The sequence below is a fragment of the Anguilla rostrata genome, chromosome 16 (genome assembly GCF_018555375.3).
Source record: "Anguilla rostrata isolate EN2019 chromosome 16, ASM1855537v3, whole genome shotgun sequence".
Classification (NCBI taxonomy): Eukaryota; Metazoa; Chordata; class Actinopteri; order Anguilliformes; family Anguillidae; genus Anguilla; species Anguilla rostrata.
Window position 1 is genome coordinate 23,624,612 of NC_057948.1, and position 16,078 is coordinate 23,640,689.

The 16,078-nt window shown below is 40.7% G+C and overlaps 2 protein-coding genes across 2 annotated transcripts in view; one reads left to right on the forward strand and one right to left on the reverse strand.

Annotated features, from left to right (window-relative positions):
• Window positions 1–5,343: 5,343 nt before the first annotated feature.
• c16h15orf48 (chromosome 16 C15orf48 homolog) lies at window positions 5,344–7,168 on the reverse strand. The gene is made up of 5 exons (XM_064313285.1): window positions 7,030–7,168; window positions 6,815–6,892; window positions 6,598–6,686; window positions 6,170–6,230; window positions 5,344–5,775 (listed from the first exon to the last, which is right to left on the reverse strand). Exons 2-5 carry the CDS (start codon window positions 6,851–6,853, stop codon window positions 5,707–5,709), a joined length of 258 nt encoding a protein of 85 aa, XP_064169355.1. The 5' UTR covers window positions 6,854–6,892; window positions 7,030–7,168; the 3' UTR covers window positions 5,344–5,706.
• A 1,513-nt stretch (window positions 7,169–8,681) lies between these two features.
• The window catches only part of LOC135242268 (COP9 signalosome complex subunit 2-like), a 46,386-nt gene continuing 38,989 nt past the window's right edge, over window positions 8,682–16,078 (forward strand). Inside the window, exons 1-2 of the mRNA XM_064313279.1 lie at window positions 8,682–8,837; window positions 9,569–9,717. The gene's annotated coding sequence lies outside the window, so the exon portion shown is untranslated. The remainder of the gene's footprint in view (window positions 8,838–9,568; window positions 9,718–16,078) is intronic.

Sequence of the window (16,078 nt, forward strand, 5' to 3'; positions counted from 1 at the left end):
CTTGTCTTTTAGGACAGTAGAATGTTATAAACCTAATCTTACAGTCCTAGGTGAGTGAACCTTTTTCCTGCCGTCTGCACCTGTTCCATCTTCCTGGATGTGGTCGCGCGAGTTTGTCATTGGCACCTGCCAAGCTTGCTGTGCAGATTGTGCCCTCGTTGGCATGGTCTGCCAGCCACTGAAGTTTGACCAGTTTTAATGTACCATTTTCCAGAGGTGGAAGATTCAGGTTCACAAAGCAGAAGTCCTCCCCAATATTTTGTTGAAGCACGGTGGAGGAAGTGTCATGGCTTGGGCTTGCATGGCTGCTTCTGGAGTGGGCTCACTAATCTTTACTAATGATGTAACTCATGATGGTAGCAGCAGGATGAATTCAGAAGTCTACAAAAACATTCTGTCTGCCAACTTACGGAGAAATGCGTCCAAACTAATTGGGAGGAACTTCATCATGCAGCAAGACAATGACCCAAAACACACTGCCAACACAACAACGGATTTCATTAGGGAGAAAAAGTGGAAGGTTTTAGACTGGCCAAGTCAATCACCAGACCTTAACCCAATTGAGCATGCATTTCACCTCCTGAAGAGGAGATAGAAGGGAAAAACCCCCCGAAACAAACAACAACTGAAAGAGGCTGCAGTAAAAGCCTGGAAAAGCATCACAAAAGAAGAATGCAACAGTTTGGTGATGTCAATGGGTCGCAGGCTTGATGCAGTTATTGCAAGCAAGAGATATGCTACCAAATATTAAGTGTTATTTGCTTTCATTTACTTAAATACTCTCTGTTCCAATACTTTTGCTCACCTAAAAATTGGGTGGTCTGATACCAAAGGTGCTATGTTCTAAGTAGTTTAACACATCTAGGTGTAAATACCAGGAAATAAAAGCTGAAATTCTGAACTCTTGTCTCATGTTCATCTTTTTATCTTAACCCCAAATATATTCAGTGTATTGCAAAAACAAAGGAATTGGCCTTGCTGTTCCAATACTTTTGGAGGGGACTGTAGCTTGCTGTTCACTATTATGGAATATCTGCATTATAATATTATATATCTGCATGATATTACCTTTTCCTAATATAATACTGATTTGCAATAATTTTATATGTATTTTAGTTCATATGATATCATCTCATCAATACTGATGAAGGATGAAAATCCAGTATGGGAATGTTCTTAGCCAGGTCTCTATCAGAGGTAGGAAGTTTAGGGTTCAGAAAGTGAAAAGTTCTGCTATTTGTTTTTTACACCCATGAACTCATGCAGCTGATTTCACTGAGTAGTTCTGCTTCCTGGCTGAAGACTTGTGGTAGGCTAATTAGCGAATCCAGATGATTGGAAGAAAATACTGGGGTGGACTCGAACCTGAATTTTCCATATCTGGGCATTATTACTCATGTAAATTGGTTGAGCACAGTTATTTTCTCCTGCATTGAGAGAGCCAGTCCTACAGGTCACTCTGGATATGTAAATATTAGGTAATGCATTATTATTTGCCATCTTTATATTGCACGTTGAAAAACATTAAACCTTTCGTTAAAGATATTGTGGCATGGATTTAAGTGTCCTCATATCACATATTAATCTTGCAACAGGAAGATCAATCATTCCCAGTCCAACGTAACTTCCTGAAAAACAACCAAGCTGTTTTTTTTCTGGTTTCTATTAAATAAAACAATCGTGTGAATCAAATATACACCAGAGACATTCATGGCACACAACCAGAAATTAATTGACTTTGGTCAGAATGTCATAAAAACAGTATCTGCTGTAACCATATGACTGTTTTATGGTAGCATTGTATATTGTATGTTGGTTATATGGGTACATTGTATGCTGCTACTGTTCGAGTTACACTTATTCTTTTTGGAAGCAAAAATGAAAACAGTATATAAAGATCATTAGGTACAACATAATGAAATGACGGTTAACTGTGTGTGTGTGTTCGTTCATGTTTGTGTGTGGAGTGTGTGCACAATAAAGTAACGTCTCAAATGTGAAGAGAGAATTTTATCTCAGTGGAACAAACAGACTAGATAAAGGCTCTGTAAAATGAAAGGTGTGTTTGTGAGTTAGTCTGTATGTATACAGGTCACACGCAACAAGATAATCTCGTTAGGTAAATTTTTTTGTGATTCAGTCACAGACTGTGTTCCTGGCCAACGGCTGCTTTTGGTTTTGGCAGCACCAACTCAGAGAAGAGGGAGCCCCGCCCCTTATGAGGAAGCAAAGAGTGTGGGTGGGGGAGTTGTGACCCCTCCTAGCTCCCTAGTCATGTGAGAAGTGTGTGGGTGACGGCTACAGGAAGTATCAATGTGATACTGTTGTCCTGTGTCAGTCAGTCACGTACACAAAGGAGGACAATGAAGTCAGGGTTATATTTTAACGTCCATCTGCTCTGGTGATAAAAGAACCATCCCTGTTGAACAAACATGTCTCAGCAACCAGAGCTGGGGGAATCTTGCTTTTGCTTACCATGTGAAATGCACTTAGTTTGCTTTGGCTAAAAGCATCTGCTAAATGAATAAATTATATTGTTTTGCTATTAATGTGTTCTTGTTTACACAAGGCACTTGAAAATCTTGAAAGTACTTGACTTTGTGGAATATTCAAAGTTATGAAAGTGCTTACATTTTGAATGTGGAAAATTGTGTAAGGTTATGAACTTTCTTGGATTTTGCACAGATCCTTGGTTTTCAAGGGGTTTTATACAGTTCATTAAGTTCCTCTGTTTTCTGTATGTAGACAGCACATCTGATGCAATGGAAACCCTAATTGTTGCATTTTCTGTGAGATCTGAATTCTGTTTACCGAAGCACATGACCCTTTCATCAAAATAGTCTTATCTTTTTACATGTGTCCAATCCGTGATCATTCATGGGCAAATCATGTTATAATTTTGCTTTTGAGATACTTTAGACATTCACAACATACACCAGTTTTATCACAGAGTAATCTCAATACACACACCCACACACACATCTTCATTTAAACGGATTTACTTAGCAGCGCCAAACAGAAATACTTTTTTTTAACACATTTTTAACCTTGACCTCATATTCTGAATTTTTGACCAATTCCTGGCAACCCAAATATTTTGTTTTGCATCTATTGAAACTCACCAGTGTGTATCCATTTAGTTGATTTATGTTGTACAGTATAATGCTTTTTATGGTGGGGAGTTTTCAGACTTTATGGTACTGTAATGGCCAATAAGTGGATCTTTGAATGTCAGACATAATGTTATCTTCCCTTTGCCCTGTAGTAAAATGACAGATGCTTTTCTTTGCATAATGTTAGGCACCACAGAGAGAGGGAGAGGGTGCAACAGCCATAAGGCACTGAAGCATTCTGGGTAAGGAACTAGAATCATATAAGGTTGCAGGTTTAAATCCCAGGCAGTGGATGTGGATGTTCCTCCTCGAATTAGGTCCAAAGTAAGTGATGAGCTGTGGGAAGGTAATTCATCCTGAATGAGAAAAGAAAAGACGTAAAAGTGGTGGTACCTAAGGCAGCTGTGCAGGTGCAAAAAAGAACCTATTTCCAGCCTGGGTATGGAAATCAGCATGTGGCCCAGTGAGTTTAACGTGTAGAGAGAGAGACAGGGTGTCGATAAGGTGGTGCTGATGGATCAGATCTGCTTGTATTCATGTGTTTGAATGTATGAGCAGCAGCATGTAAGAGTCTAATAAATACATGACGCGGACACAGGCGGCACCTCAGGATAGGGTGTTTATGGAACGCGTGCACTACGTGAAGACAACATGAGGGTGACATGTCCAAACCTGTGCTGCTGTGAGGCTTGAACAATAAGGGTTTGATCCTGTTGGCTGAATTTGTGAGGGGAGAAAGAGGGAGAGGCACTCATCACGAGGTCACTGTTAGCCCAGCCCACCAGCAGAGGCCACAGTCATTGATTTTACTGTGTGTGTGCGTGTGTGTGTGTGTTAGAGAGGGAGTGTGGGCAAGTGCCTTTATAGATGGTAGTAGGGTTGTGTTCCAGCTCATCTCGATTAATTTTCATAGAGCCCAACACCCCCACCCCCCTGATTCAAATGTACATGTTGAGTTGATATTGTGCAGCTTTGCTGAGTCATGGTGGAGAGAAAACAAAATTCACTTAATGCATCAAGTTGGCAAGATTGGTGCTTTTTATTGGGAGTACTTGGCTGGCTTGTGTCCATCTCATCCTGTCCAATTTAAGATTTGAGTGAATTTTTATTATTATTGTACATCGTAGATTCTTTGAATTATCTCTACATTTCACTTTATACTCTCAGTAATGATCTGTGAGAAGCAACAAGGGCTGTGGTTCAAAAAAAAAAAAAAAACTACTAACCAAAATTAAAAGAAAGATGACGACCTTGTGTTTAAAAATATTTTTGTCAGGCCAGTGGTCTCGTATCCTCTTGAACATGCTCAAGGTCAAAATGAACTTGACATGGAATTACAATGTGAAGGATTTACCTTATCTAGAACAAGAACAGGTCAAAACCTAGTGTATGGCTGGACCGGCCGATCAATGGTGTGACTTCATAACTCGGCCAACCAATGGTGTAGCTTCATCACTCACTCAGTCAGTCACTCAGTCACAGACATTCGCGTTTGTAGGCCCCGCTGTTGTGGTCTAGCCAAAAAGAAACATTATATTCCATTTAAGGCAATGGAGTGACAGACATTTTCATCTTGCCGCCACAAAGTCGGCCGCCAGGCTTCACCCGTAATACAGCGCTGCGATGGCATTAAAGTATTCAAAGCCCCGGCCAAAAAACGGATAGGATTAATGCTTCAAGCTGGGTAGACGTGCGTTGGGTAGGTTGCTGTGTCGTTGAGATGGAGGAACATTTAAAATAGGCGCCCCTAGTGGTAGTTCAGGGGACTGATAACACCAGCCTATCTCCCTGTGTGAGCAGAACAGCATGATAAGTGCTGTAACACACCCAAGCTGCACTGAGCCAACGTCAATAATATAAACCCAATTATCGCCTCCAGGCACTGTTGTGATGCACTGGACAGCACTGCTGCTGATGTAGGAATCAAATACAGGAGTAAATGTGGATGTCAGGGAGGAGTGGGGTAGTTTTTCTGTGTGTACACAGCACAGAGGATTCCCACTGTAAAACAATGTCCTCCGGCAGCAGGTGCAGGAGGAAACTAAAACTCCCAGCCATTCCTGTACATGTGCTGTGGAGGTGGATCAGACCCACTCACAGTCATAACTGCTGGAAGCCAATGGACTTTGAAGGTCTACTGTCACAATGGTCACTGCCTGCAAAACAACTTTTCATTTCATGCTGTCAAATAATGTGGGTAAAAAATTCAAGCAGACATTGAAGCCAGCAATAGAGTTTCAAAAGCAACAGTTTATTTACAGTCATATATACAATCCAGAGAGTAAAACATTTTTCCAGCAGTGCTTTGCCTTAATTTCACACCATGGTGCAGCTGTTTCACAGAGGTGCGAACAGTGGGGCTTCTTCAGGGCGGATGGTTTTGGGGGAGTCCTTTGGGTCCGGGATGCACCAGAATTCCAGCGGGTGATCAGACCCCTCCAGTGGAACAGAAGCATTTCCGCACACTGAATGCCAGAGACCAGAGTCTGTGCAGAGATGATTCTGTTAGACTGGCAGGGGTTGGAGGGGTGCGTGGCCCGGATCGGGTGGGGGATTTTGACGGAGGGGGGGGGGTGGGTTTAGGGGAGAGACTTCACTTTGTCAGCTTCTTCAGGAGCTGCAGCTCCTCCACTGGCTTCCACTGCTGGTTTATCGTGATGAGCTGCAGAAGAGGGGAAAAACTCCTCTTAGGCATCCTGTCTTTCATTTCCCCATTTTCTTTTTTTTTTCTTTTTTAATGAACGCAAGCGACTGTCTCCATTATGGCTTAACGTTATCAAACCGAGCTCCTTCCCGGTCCGAACGTGACGTTCGCCTAAAATAGCATCCTAGCAACAGGATAACACTGCTTTAAAAAAACTTCACGACTATATTATGAAGACATTGTAGGAGCGCTGCTCCCGGTAAAACAATGAAATGAAATGTGCGGGCCTATATCCATGCCAGACGCTGCCACAGATGTTAAATGAGACTTGGACTCGCATTGTTCGTGTAAGGAAACAACATGGAGTAAATGCATAGATATCTGGAGGAAGTAACCTGGAAATACGCTATACCTTCTGGGGCTTCGATGGGTCGAGGTTCTCCCATGGTTCTGGATTCGTTGTCTTGTTTATTCTATAAAGGTTAAAGAATAATATGATGATCAGGTACTATGTGCGTCAGATTAAAAAAGTTAAATTATTATCATTGCCTAATATCATACTAATGCAGACTGATCACGCGTAGCCTATCTAACGAAATTGCCTATAAAAAACTTTACCCGCTAACCTGCTTAACATTCTCTGAGAAACTGATAATCTGTAAATATGAATGTGTCCTCATGAAAATACGTAAACCTGACGCACATATAGCCTAAATTACCTTATCACCATATTATTCTTCATTTGTTCTAATCATTATTTTATGTTACTTTTATTTTGTATATATTGCACATAATTTATTTTAGCATTTGTTAATGTCGAAAAAGAAAATTAATACTTACATCACATCTGGTTTCGTCAGTAAGAAATAAATGCAGGCAGAAGTGGCACCTGCCGCTGCGAACGCCATGAATCCAATCAGAGGAATTAACTGTCAAACAAGGATTTCAGTTGTCACGCAGCAGAGATATTTGAAGTTCACTTCAAAAGTAAATATTATAATCCCAAAAAAAGCAGTGCATTTGAATGCGATGTGATAATAATGTAAATCAGACTTACTTCTTTCTTCTTTCTCAGCATTTGAAAAAATCCAGCCATTTTTAACCTTCCCCTGTGAACGCTAAAATAAAAAATAGCCTATAAAAAGACAAAACATACATAATGAGCATCAGTGTTTCATTGGTGTATTTGTAAATAGATACAATATATTATTAAACTTTAAGAAAAATGCTTTTTCTAATGTAATTGCAGCCACCAGAGGTTGAAGAAGTTACCTGGGCGATGCTCTAAGTGCCTTTGTAACGTAGCTCTTACACCCTCCCCACTTAATGTACTTTAGGAGAAAAAGGTGACACGAGCTCTGCGGCACGTAGACAAGCCTGATGTCAAGTATCGAAATCTATCAGAGGAAATTACTTCAGCATTTGAATGGGCTTGGTTGAGCTTCCACCACATCCACCTATTGTTTAGGTTGTTAGCGCCCCCTAGTGATATCAACAAGAAACCGCCAAATCCAGTCCTTGGAAATTAAATATCCCACCTGTGTGGGGGTCCTATTCACATACCGTCCTCTTTCTTTAAAAGCCAAATACTTGTATTGGAAATAAGTTAAAAGTGTTTTTAAAAATTCTACAGGTATTTTAAGATTTTTGAATGATTATTATTATTATTATTTTTAAAAACGTGCACTAGGTTATAGGATTTCAACGATGTCTCCCACTTTGAAAAAAATTGTCCACCATCACTTATTTTCCTGTGAAATGCAAACATTGGCGAAGTAAGTATCTTGAGTATTTATGGATGCATCAATGCAATCAAATAATTTGTAATTATAATGAAAATATTTAAAATGTACTTAAAATAAATTCTGTTTGTTACTTTCAAATAAATTAAGATAGTTTCAAATCATATTTTTAAATATATATATTTTAAGTATGTTTTGCGCAAGTGCGTGTTCAGTCAATAATCTGAGTGAAGGTGAGCTGGAGTATTCACACTATTCTTTTCACTGTTAGCACTACTGACACAGAAGACGTTCTACTCCTCCAAGCAAAACGGCTAAGTGTGCTGAGTCATTCGTGTGTGTGTGTGTGTGTGTGTGTGTGTATGTATTCGAGTGTGAACGCTTGGGGATTGTGTGTGTGCACGTGTGCGGGCATGTGTGTACATTCTAGTGTGTGTACTTGGTGTTTGTGTGTGCGTTTATTTGCATGTATGTGTGTGCATGCATGTATATATGTGTGTAACCGAATTATCATGATATAAAATGAAAACTGCTGATATTTAAGTTGCTCAATACGGGTGTCTGACAAACACGTAAATATTCCTACGTCCTATGTGTTAGAAAAAACATGCCACCACTAGAGGGCTTAGCCTTAGACACAAGTTGTGTTGTCATGGTGATGTAACTTTTTTTTCACTTGGCTTCCGGGATGAGGCAGCACTCAGCTGACCTCTCCATTTCCCACACAGCTGTAATCAGACTTACTTTGACAGATGAGTCTATTTAATTCATTTGATTCCTTTGTTGCCATTTCCAAATCTGATCTGCAGAAATTTCAGTCATCTGGAAGTTTTATTTTGCTGTTTCATGGGCATGTTGTGTGGACCCAGAAAGAGCTGCTCCCCAGGTGCTGTCCATTCAGAAGCTCAAGGGGCCAACTGCAGTCGGGTGAGCTAGCGTTTTAACCTCAGGTTTAAACCTGTAGACCACAGAACTTGGGACCCGAGATTTAAACTCCTGCTAAGGGCACTGAAATTGGTCCCACGTGTTTCTGCTACCTTGGCGGGCTACTGGAGCACAGATGATGTCATCTCCACTCACAGGCAGATTAGCTGCTTGACTCATTATCAGTCAAGGCAGCTGCTACCAGTTGCTTAATTAGTGGGTTCTACAAAAGGCCTCTCTCAGCCCTCAGATAAAGATTTTTTTTTTGCAAAGCAACAACTGTGTTTGTAGTAGCGCTCTGGGTGTTTAGGTTTTTGTTGCTGGATTTTTGGTATGAATTGGTGCCTTTATGTTGATGGTTTTCGGTTATTGTGTTTTTCTCCTCATACCACATAAAGGAGCTAATAAAAATGGGTAAGCCAGCCACTTTCCTGTTTGTCTTGTTTTTTCATTGCTTTTTTAAAATTTGATGTCATTGGATTACAGTGAGAATGCCTTGTATCTTACCCCATCTAGTGTGTCGGTAGAATAACTGCAGTAAACAGACAGTTGCTCAGTGTTCCACAGGGTGAATTGATTGGTTTTCAGATAGCAGTGGGCACCCATTCCTGGATTGCTGTGAATCACTTCTCCATGTGGAGAAACCTGTCCGTCTACTTTGCCATACTATTTCCTATGCACAGTGATGGAATTTTCCAAATTTCCTTTCATTTGGAAGTCTCTGCCAGCAACCTGCTGCTATTTTATTTAGACAGGCACCCAAGATTAAGGTGTTGGTTCAAAACACGTGATTAAAATGTTCTTAATTGAACATTCTAATGCTAATGTGACAATCACTGTTGGTAACTGAAATGAATGGAGTTCTAGAACGCTTAATTAAAAAAAAAAAAAATTCCAATAACAGAATGTTCAAATCGTTAAAGGTAATATTCCAGGTTGTTGCTGTTTTTGTTTTCTGATCCAATCACAAGACTCTGCTCTCCTTTAAAAAATACAGGGGCTGTGTTTCCATGAGTCCTGTTTGACAGCCCCACCCAACTTCTGGCTGAAGAAGTCTCACTTTTTTGTCATAGCTACCAGTCACGATGTTGCCAGTGATATTGTTTGGAGATTCATGTGTTGGCCTGGTCTGTGTGTTTTCACAGTGAGGATTATGATGGTTTTAGGCTTGAGGAGGAACTGCCTGACCCAGATGTGTGTGTGAGTGAAGCCACCCTGTGCCCCACAGTCGTACGCTTCCTGCCTGCAGTGGCTGTCTGATTCCCGAGGACTCCACGCAATCCTCACCCACAAGGTACCGAACCGCACACTTGAGCAATTGGCAGAATAGCACTGCACTGCTGTAACACACAGGCAGACATCAGAAAATATTATAGGATTGAGGTTTTCAGAAAAAAGTATGTAAAGAAAGTGTTAGTAAGCAGAAAGTGTCCCTGGTAAAACGTGGTTGATGTAAAGCTTTTGGTTCCGGAGAGATATGCATCTCGTGCGGCTGGTCTCTGGCGCACCAGCAGTACCAGGCCAGCAGGAGGAGCTGTCTGCGGCATCAGAGCGCACCAGCTCCTGTCATTTCCGCATATGCCTCAGCTGGCCTCGACCCAATTTTTGTACAGCCTATGCCTCAGCCTCACGAGAGTCACTGACCCTGCCCCCCCCCCATGCTAGCCCCACCTTCTGGCAAGGTATTGCAGTACGATCAATCAATCAACCTTCATTCCCCAGAGACGTATTGAAGCAACAAGCCCTCATTTCCAATTATGCCGAGATTACAAAATACGATAATGATTGTACTTTAAAAATCGAAACGATTAAAAAATAAAAATAGTAACAAGACCAACAATTTATAATAAATAAATGCATACAAGACAAAACCCTACTGTAATATCCATCTCTTTGTAGTTGTTGACAGACTGTTCTTGCTGAGATGATCTGATCATGTCCTGCATTGACATTTTCATTCACCTGTGGAAGAGCTGCTCTTCTGTTTTTCTTGACATATTGTACTAATACACGAGAATCACCCTCGTCGAACGTGCGCTTTTGACCACAATTTCTGATCCTATTTACCTCCTGCCATGTGTGCCCCAATAATGAACCCTCTTTAAAAGTCATTTGGATCTTTACCTCTTATCATCTTGATCCAAAATTGAGGTCAACTGGGCCTGCTCAGAATTTTTATACATGCCACAGAGCATGATAGGATGTTAATTGCCCAATTGTATCATGCAGTACACCTGTATGGAAGAATCTGCATTTGCTATGTTTCTCCACTCATTTATTCTGGTTTTCCCTTTAATTTGTCATCCATCTGTACATATGGTGTAGTTTTATTTTTCTGTAATCAGACAGTTACAGAAACTGAGATGCTGCACTATATTGTTTTAATTTGTTTTCATGCATGCACAAACCTACAAATATTAATCCTGCTATGGTTACAAAGTCTGACTGTTGCCTGAAACTGTCCAAGGTGCCTCAGCTTTAAAAAAAAAAAAAAAAAAAAAAAAAAAAAAGGCCTGTAGTGCGAGTTAAAGCTTATTGACACTGTCATTCTTAAAACTACCACTAGATGGCACCCCCACAGGATTCTGCTCAGTTTGTGAAGTAGGATAGAAGTAGTACGGTACCAAAATTTCTGCCTGTCATCTTTTGTGAACTCTGGGGGCTCCCATATTCAGAGCCAGACTGATATGATTTATGTATTGGGCTTGATGTCAGTACTTGGGTACATTTCTCAATGAACATAGCGCCGTGTTCCACCTTGTGGTTACAAGTCAAAGAAAAAACAATCTTTTTATTCAGGCTCTTAGAGTGAGGTTCAGTTGTAACTGCTATGAACTCATCGCACAGAATAACTCACCGTTAGAAACAGACCTCTGACCTGGCTGTGTTGCAAAAGCAGTAGGATTTACAGCTGTATGGAACACAGTCTTCCTTTAGATCAGAGCTGCCTAATATTGTTCCTGGAGATCTACCATCCTGTAGGTTTTTGCTCCAACCCTAACAAATCACACTTCATACAACAGCTAGAGATCTCATTCAGCTGCTAATTAGTAGAATTAGATTTGCCAAATTAGGGTTGAAATGAAAATGTACAGGACAGTAGATCTCCCGGAACAGGGTTGGGCAAGGAAAAATGCCCCTGTCGTGTGACCAACTGATACGAGTCACATTGGCCCAATAATTTATTTTACAAACATGCTACTGTACGTTCAGTGTACACAATCTAAAAACTGAAGGCAGCCTGGAGGGTATGGATGTCTTCTTTTGACTCGTTCTGCGGGGAATGTTTTTATACATGTTATTGGAGCCCGTTGTTTATTTTTTCTAACTGGCTTTATACAGCCATTATCTTTTGAAACACAACTGTGTCAATATCCATATTAGTGAGGGACCAAAGATTTTTGTAATAACCTTTAACCTGGGGGAGAAGGGACGTACCCATAGGAGTTGTAGTTATCCTACCTCAGATCAGTTAAAGAGACGCACGTGTGGGACTGAGCGCTTCCGAAAGCTCCGCTTGCTTTACCTTAGCCTGACCAGCTCGCTGTGAGGTGGCGTGACCGTGGCGTGACTGTCAAAACCGAGATTAAGCTCCTCTAGGGTGAGTTAGTGACTAGGCGCTCTAACACTGTCCACACAGTGACCGTCTCAGATGCTCACTACCCTGTTTCTACTCTGAAACCCAGTTAATCATCGTTCCAAACATAATCAGATTCATCTCTTTTGTTTGGAAATAATAATAATAATTCAAAAAAATATTATCTCTGGGAAGCTGGATCTTTGGAAAATATACAGTTAAATGCAAAGGTACTGGGACATTTTTGTTGTTTTGGCTCTGTAATCCAGCACATTGAATTGGAATTAAAACAACAATTTCATAAAAAGGGGACTGTGTAAAAAGGGCTGTAATTCCTCCACCAATCATCTGATATGGATGTAAATATCCTCTAGTTAAAGCCGACAGTCTGCACCCAAACCTCATATTTATTGTTTCATTTCAAATCCAATGTGCTGGACTACAGAGCCAAAACAGCAAAAAGTGTGTCACTATCCCAATACTTTCGCATTTACCTGTATATGCATACATATACCTGTACTATATATATATATATATATATATATATATACATACACACACACACACACACACTGTCACCATGCTGGAATAATCTCAGTGATGGCTAGTTCTTAAATCCTTGTTGGATTCATTTTTAAAGTCTAGATTTACAGAGGGCCATTAAGTTGAATTTTGGCTTTGAAAATGAAATTCTGACTTGAATGTTTGTAAACTTTATTACTGCTAAAGGCAATATTCTCTTCATAAAAACCAGGTGCATTTGATGTAGAGCAGACTGTTATGCTATGCTATGGGAATTTTTAGAGTTACCAAAACTATCACAGTTTCATTAAAGGGACACGAACACGTGAGAACTGGCATGCTAAACATGTTACATTCGCGTGTCTTTACATTGCACGCGTGTTATCCTGAATTCTGTTCACGCAAGTCCATATGTGGACCATATGAACGTGACTTCAGCTCATGCCAACAAGAAAATTATGTTTGCAAAGTTGAAAATAGCGTGTATTTGTAAAATGAATGACAAAAAAAGGTTTTGACTAGACCCTTGAACTAATGGGGTTATTCCCAAGCTAAATAGTCATAATATTGTGAAGGTTTATCATTTGTGATACTGTGAGCGTGCCTTTTACTTTTTGGCTGGATCCCTTGTGGTGGTGCTGGGGTGGGGGGTTGAGTTACAGGATACTAAAGCTGAGAAGCTAGGCTCGTAACCAGAAGGTTACAGGTTCAAATCACAGCTAGGATACTGCTGTTGTGACCATGAGAGAGGTAATTAGACTTAATTGTTTCAATGAATATCTAGCTGTGGGTATATGTCAAATGTAAGCAATGTCAGTCATGGTAGATAAGGACATCTACTAAGAAAATAAAATGAAAGGCAGAGCTTGCTCTGATGTTCACAATATTTAAAATTACTAGGGAAATGTTGAACATGCCAGGCAGTGAATAAGGGTTGACCTTCACAGATGCATGTAAGTATGATTATATTACGTGCGTGTTTCATTGTGTGTGTGTTTGCACATGGACATATTGTGATTGGGGTGCTAAGACTGTAGAGGCAGAGAAAGACCCCGTAAGGGCAGGAAGGTGGTGAATGACACAACGGGAGGTCTACATGGTTGTCTCTACAGTGTGTGGTCTATGATTAACATGCAATCGTTCCAGTGTGACGTGACCCGTTTGGATCGGGTCCAGATGTACTGCTCCTGAAATTACCCACACATCTGGACCCGATCCTAACTCAGGACAGATTCTTTCTTTTTCTTTTTTTTTCTCTAAATTTATGTTCAAGGACCTTTATTCCATTTATGTTTTTAGAATAACACATGAAAGGTGTCAAGTCAGGGCCAGTTGTAGTGGTTTTGTTAGATTGTGCAAAGACATTGAATGTAAACCATCACTGCAAGCCCTGTTTTTCTGTTTGGATACAAAGATTCCTTCGCTTTTACGAAGACTGAATACTTGCAGCAACTTTACATTGCATTATAGCCATTTAGCAGGAGCAACTTACAGAAGTATTGCATTTTACACAGTATCCAATTATTTGGCAAGCTAAATGCACTGAAGCAATTTCAGTTAAGTACCTTGCTCAGGGGCACAACGTTAGTGTCCTTCCTGGGAATCGAATTGGGTTACACACCCACTTCCCTAACCATTATACTGCACTACCACACAGTGTAGATTTTTGAGGCGTCCTTAACCAGGTGTTGTGGATCTGCACTTGTTCAATACAATCAAAGTAATAGTTCACATTTGGGCTTAAAAATTATATTATTCCAGTTTTTACGTGCAATGAAAGATATTTTAGATGCAGAAGTTTCTGTTGACCAACCAACTGTATAATGGTTGGTATCAGGACATGCAGGGGTTTGTGGTCTAAAGCAAGAGAATACACTTCAAGTAGCTCCAAAGCAGCTTGTGCCATGACTTTGTCTCCAGAGGCTATTAATACAAACACATTCATTTTATATATATTATCAGTTTTTATATTGTCGTACTTCTTTCCTTGTTCAGCAATCTCAGACTGCACACACCGTAGGAAATTGTTCCGATGTAGTATAAGTTGAACAATAACTTGTGATGTAATACGGTAATATACACATGTACAACTTCTGCAGGCGTAACTTCACTGTATACGCCACTTTGATGTTACTGTTCGAATGGTCATCATGGCATGCAGGGGTCAAAGGGCAATGCGTTTCCCGCCTGCTCTGTCTGTTCCTGGTTCAGATTGTTCTGGTTTTCTTCGGCGAGACGCTGGCTGAGGACCCATGCGGTTGCGGGTTTCCTGTCTCCGCACGCGGGCGAACGGCCTTCCCAGCGCTCGCCCCGGTCCTCCTCTGCGGTTCCCGAGGCGAAAGGTTCAAAGCTCACGCGTATCGGGTTCAGCCGCTTAGCGGCGTCTCGCACACAAGCGGCATCCTGTTAAAGCCTGTGTTATTTTCTAATGCAACACCCAAAGCACACGCGCTGTACGTTTGTGCGTCCGTTTTTCCCTACGAAGCACTGTTTATTAGAAGCTTGGCCCTCATTCCTTGTGTGTCTTAGGCCTAGATGCACCCTACAGATGCACTTGTCCATTTTGTTTGTTGAGGACTTGTATGGAAAATGGTATTAGCTGTTGATCGTCCAAAAGCACTAGTGAACCAATTCCTGCACCATTCAGATTCTTATGAGAAGGAATTATGTCAAAGGTTTAATCTTGATCAGAGGAAAAACCTCAACAAGCTTTGCATTTTGGCTAAGAAATGATGTGGGGGGAAAAAACGCACATATGACAACCAGATCTGCTGTATGATTTCTGTTTGGTAGTGTCTGTGAGCTAACTGAAAAGCACCTGGTTACAGACCAGCAGACAGCATTGTCAGTTGTTCAGGGCTGAAACCCAGGGAGATTCACAGGGCAGATGAAGACTCCTGTGTTGCAGTATGTTTTTAACGGATTATATTCTTAGATTGATGATGGAAACTATGCCTGAATGTACCATTGCCAGGTTCAAGCTGGGATTTATTAAAATCTAATATAGATTGATACTTTTTTTTACTGCTGCCTGGGCTTCTTAAACAGTCCAACGCACCTGTAGTGTCCTGGTAACTCTGTTGCTGGTGTAAACTGTTTTAAAGAGATTACATTTCAGTGTGATATGGAACAGTTAGAGACAATAAAGACCGTTGATGTGAGACTGGCAAAAAAAAAAAAATCTTGAAAAAGTTCCACTGGCTTATTGATGACAGCAGAGCGAGATCGTATAATCTTTCAAAACTAAACTTCTGACGTGATGCACGAAGGGACTCTGCTTCTTGCTGACTTGTCAATGCCATAAACTGAGAAACACGCTCTTTTAGGGGGAGGGGGGCAGGGCTATCCCATCATAAAAGAAGTAAGTAGTCCTTTATTTATAACGTACTTTGGTCATAGAGCATCTTACAAAATACACAGAGGAATTGGTATTCGTGCCTGGACTTGACAAACAAAACATTTTTGACACGTGATTTTTTTTTTTTTTTTGAACAAACTTAAGTTAGAAATTAGAAGCAAAGTTGCGGTTGCGTGTATTATTCTGTCTTGGTTTAAT

Bases quoted from the DNA above. Each gene is read 5' to 3' on its own strand.
- c16h15orf48 (XM_064313285.1), bottom strand. From the start codon at position 6,853: ATGGCTGGATTTTTTCAAATGCTGAGAAAGAAGAAAGAA. The intron at 6,687-6,814 runs GTAAGTCTGATT...CTTGTTTGACAG, and splicing joins TGCTGAGAAAGAAGAAAGAA to TTAATTCCTCTGATTGGATT. The intron at 5,776-6,169 runs GTATAGCGTATT...CCTCTTCTGCAG, and splicing joins ACCCATCGAAGCCCCAGAAG to CTCATCACGATAAACCAGCA.